Source organism: Sitodiplosis mosellana, unplaced genomic scaffold, assembly GCF_009176505.1.
Source record: "Sitodiplosis mosellana isolate CC-2019 unplaced genomic scaffold, AAFC_SMos_1.0 Smas_scaffold_5796, whole genome shotgun sequence".
Classification (NCBI taxonomy): Eukaryota; Metazoa; Arthropoda; class Insecta; order Diptera; family Cecidomyiidae; genus Sitodiplosis; species Sitodiplosis mosellana.
In genome coordinates this window covers 1-4,616 of record NW_022601038.1, presented here as the reverse complement: position 1 = coordinate 4,616, position 4,616 = coordinate 1, and the positions used below count along the sequence as shown (strand labels likewise).

The 4,616-nt window shown below is 33.4% G+C and overlaps 1 protein-coding gene and 1 long non-coding RNA gene across 2 annotated transcripts; one reads left to right on the top strand and one right to left on the bottom strand.

Annotated features, from left to right (window-relative positions):
- Positions 1–319: 319 nt before the first annotated feature.
- LOC129572966 (uncharacterized) lies at positions 320–2,004 on the top strand. The gene is made up of 5 exons (XR_008688538.1): positions 320–986; positions 1,071–1,111; positions 1,174–1,620; positions 1,687–1,739; positions 1,806–2,004. It is a non-coding gene; the product is annotated as an uncharacterized LOC129572966 (long non-coding RNA).
- Positions 2,005–3,195: 1,191 nt separating this feature from the next.
- Positions 3,196–4,616, bottom strand: LOC129572965 (dual specificity mitogen-activated protein kinase kinase 4-like). Its single transcript, XM_055453086.1, has 5 exons — positions 4,471–4,616; positions 4,284–4,402; positions 3,887–4,186; positions 3,587–3,816; positions 3,196–3,443 (listed from the first exon to the last, which is right to left on the bottom strand). The coding sequence occupies exons 1-5, from the start codon at positions 4,502–4,504 to the stop codon at positions 3,278–3,280; spliced, it is 849 nt and encodes a 282-aa protein (XP_055309061.1). The 5' UTR covers positions 4,505–4,616; the 3' UTR covers positions 3,196–3,277.

Genomic DNA, 4,616 nt, shown 5'->3' with positions numbered 1-4,616 from the left:
CAGTTTAAGCATAGCACACACGTTTGTTTTCAATTGCGTGAATAAATTGCGACAGTTATTGGAAAGGATGAGTGATTTTTCTCTTGTTCAAAATTTTTTAACTGGCTACATCTACTTTCTGTTATCAATTGTATTTCTCAAAAAATTGATTTTTTTAATTGAACCTGTAACACCAACATGGAAATTATAAAAACTTTTGAACTGCATACTATGAGGTGGAACAGATAACAAAATATTACAATGTTTTCACCAAAATATAGCTTTTCTCTAAATGAACAAAGCAAAGAGCCGAGTTTGTTTCTAGGTTTGTTTGAAGCGAATATAGCAAATTCAGAGAATAGAACTCTGTTACAGTAAATGAATATTGTTGCGACGCCGACATTGTCGTTGCGTTCTCAGCGGAAACATTTCATATCGTCAGCGCTGTCTTAGTTCGACTTTCTTTTATTTTACTACATTTCCCCTCCATTTCCCCACACTTGCATTGAGTTAAGTTCCGAATTAGCGCCCAATATATATTGGGTATACATATGCAAATACATACTTCATTCAATAATTTCAATAAAAATAAATAAACGACAAAGCAGGCAAAGCAGAACAGCACATAGTGTGTTTGTGTCACTCTATAAAGACGAATACTTTAGAGAATTCTCTTAATCCAATTCTATTTCTTCTCAAACGAGAAACCAACAGAAACCGATAATAATTCATTATATGCTATTCATAGCTATCGAAGATTAATCTCGAATGGTTTCATTTTCATGATAACCTGCGATTTCATACAACTAAAAGCGATACAAATGCGGGAATTTCGGCATCATTCCAATTGAGTTTCGCAACAGCATCGCGAATATATTGAATTAAATTAAATGGATTTAGCTTTGTGGGTCTACCTAATGTACTTTGGGATTGTTTTATCGGAATTTATATTTTGTGTGCTTGTTGTGGATCTTTTTTAGTATTATATTTGGACTGTCAAAACACATGTAAGAATTTCATTTACTCAATCGCATTATTCATCAATTCAAAATGGGAATTTGAAAATAATAATAAAATTTCATACTGATTAGTAGGGATTGTTTCCAAAGGCCTGAGTGGTAGTCAGCAAATGGTGATTAAGTTATAAAAATGTAATGAAAAACACTTTTAATGTGAATCTTTTCTTTTGAATAGAAAACGGTGAGAGTACAGTGTGATGTTCACCAGCTACAATTGTTTCTTAGCATTCGTAGAGCGAGAATGAAATGACGTTGAGCTTTGCAACCGATTGAAGTATTACTTTTGATGTCTTTGAGTGTTTCTTGTCAATTCAACAACGATAAAAAAGCATCATGCACACCAATGCAAACGAACATAAAACTAAGACTAATGACACTTTTTGTTTGTTTACATTTCCATTCCATTGTTTGCAGTTCATTCTGACACTTATCTAGCATCGTTTGACAGTAAAGCTTCTGTATTTTAATTGTGTATTTAAAATTTGAAATAAAATATGGGTAAACTTTTCGAAGAGTTTCTGATTGTACTTGGAATTTCTGGTCCACTTTCACTGGTATTCATACTTGGGATTATTGCCTCATGTATGATTTGCTGCCTCTTCTATCAGTGGCACTGCGAAAGGTAAACAATTGATTCTAATGTGTTCAGTATGAATGTGATGAGTATTCAATTCCATCCGCTTGACAGAGTTCGACGAATGGAACGACAAGAGCAACCGGATGAGCTTGAATCATTAAATTGTAAGTAGAAGTTGTGTTACACCAAAAATGCTTCTTAATAGAAAATAAAATTGCTTTGCTTAATAGAACCACATCAACTGTCTAACAATCCAGCTTGACCTTACATAATCAAAAGACAACCGAATACTTTTTAGAGATAACTCACACGTCGACTACCTCAACTAAGCTGTCAGTGAACGATTAAGTTGAGAGAAATTCCACTACATATCCATCTTATCAAAATTGGAATCATTTTTCTTAATAAACAGAAGCAAATAAAAAAGAACTGTTGATTTGTTTAGAATATTCAGGGCGAGTGCGGCGAATTGAAAACTTTGACAGTATGTAAATATTGTGATGGGATCATGATTGTCTTTGTGTTATATTAGTCTACAAACTTTGACACTTAACTGTCACAACATTTTTTGACAGCCAATTTTTTGTTCGACGATCATGATCGTCTGCAAAAATACTGTGCGTTTAATATTTTCGAAAGATGAGTCAATCTTTGCACGATTTATTGTTTGCACTTTCAGTCGCTGCTCCATGGCACTTTGATATTGATACTCATATTTTGTGGCTTGTGCTTGTGCCTACGCTGCGACCATGGATATTTGGAATGCAGAAGGTAAACTTCAATGTAAATGCTCTCAATACAAATGTCGATATTCAGTTTCGTTTGCTTGGCAGAGAACGACAAAAAGGGAAGAAAAATAGCGACAGCTTGCATTATTATAAAATGGTAGAAACTTTATCAAAACACAAGGGGAATTCACGTTGAAATTCATTTACTTTAAAATATTCTAAGTACAGATAAAAATCGACCAGTAACACTCCAGATTGATATGACTTAAACAAAACAAAGTCGATTTTAGCAATAAATTACACAGCAGCTACCTCATATCAATTACCTCAACTGGGCATTCATAAACATATGGGTGGAAGAAAATCCACTAAACTGCCTTATGAAAACTTGGATTTAAAAAGATCATTTAAAAATAAATGCAAAAAAAACTGTTGATTCAATTATAATAATAATGCAATATCGACGTTCTACAATTCTGATCAAAGAAGAGCATAGTCGATCGGTTGACACAACGTTTTTGTAACAATTGAATTTCAAATCTTTGAAACGAATGCGGCGAATTCAAAAGCTTTGACACTATGTTATTTCGCACTGCTATTGTCGTTTGTAGTATGCGAGAACATTGTAGTAACATACTCTCGGTCATCTCTTATCTTTTATCCGTTCCGCGGAATTCGCGAAAAACAATAATTTCAGCTTTTTCGTGGGAAGAAGAATATTTGTTTTTTTTTATAGCAAAAACAAACAAAACAAAAATTGCTCTTATAGATTGCTACAAGCAAAAATGAACGTAGCGATTTTCTCTGGAAGCTCTGCACATTTGGGCTTTTTTCTATTTTGACTGATATTTGTAGCCAATTCTCAATGAAGCACACATAAAACACATAGAACAACTTGAAGATCGGAGCTTTTATTAAATGCTAGTAAAGTAACATAAATGCTCACAATAATAAATCAACATTCCGCTAGTTTTTTAATGCTCATTAGCAGTAAACAGGGTCATTCCTTGCTTTACCATAGTTTGCAGAGTGTCACTAACATAAGATGTGACCTCAGCATGGCTTTGTTCACCACGCTTGATTAATGGATGTTGCAGAAGTTGTGGATATTTTGGGCGGTTTCTCTTTTCTTTAATTAAACTGTGAATGGAAGGTGAAGCATTAAAAAAAACCCAGTAAACTTTCAATTGAAATCGTCAACCTCATAAGCGTTGGAACTTTTCTATTTTCAAGACAATTATAAAAGACTTGAAAACACATAAAAATGGTTACAAAATAATTACCATGTATTGACGAAGTCCATGAATTCATCAGAAAAGCCAATATCATTATAAGATCTTGTTAAACGTGGTGCATCACCTTTAACAACAAGGTACAACTGTTCAAAGTCACTTTCCCATTTTTTATATGGAAAACGTCCAGTCGCAATTTCGTATAATGTAATCCCAAGTGACCAAACATCACTGCGAACATCATAGGCTGTTATAGCAGTCTTGGGATTGAGTCTTTCAGGCTGTAAGTATTCAAGTTAAAAATTAAAAAAAAAGTATTTATTTTATAAAATAAATTGATTGAAAACAAACCGCCATATAAGGTCTGCAGCCAGCGTCTCTGGATCTTGCAATTGAATCGACCAACTTTGCAGAAATGCCAAAATCACACAACTTGATATCACCACGTTTGTTCAATAAAATGTTACTCGGTTTAACATCTCGATGGATGATATTTTGTTTTTCTTTCAGATAATTTAAAGCCTTGACAACTGCAACGGTTATTTTTTCTACAATTGATTCGGGTATACGTTCACCCTGTTTTTCGCAAATAAATTTGTAGAATTTATCCAAAGATATATCCATCAGTTCCATACAAATCAAGCAGTCGCCCTGTGATTTTTTTTTCATATTAAATTGATAGACTAACAAATAAATAGACGAAGATAGAAAGCTTTTTTTAAAAATATATTGATATAATTAGTTTTACCTCTTCGAAAAGAGCTCCATAGAATTGAACAATGTAATTGCAGTCATTTGATTTCATTACCACTTCCAAGTCCATTAATTGTTTATGGTCCTTTTCATCGACTATCCTGATTCGTTTCACTAAAACATCGAATTGAAATTGGAAATTGTTCACCAATTTTAAATTAGTGAAAATAACAAAGTGTTACCAGCCATTGCGGTGTTTGTATGACGAAATATCATTTAATTCACCGTTCCAAACCCTCCTCGTCCGATCTCACCCCAATCTTCCAAATCAATTGAAGTAAAATCGAAGGTAGTTCCTGGTGCAATTTGAATTTTCCCATGTGCTTGT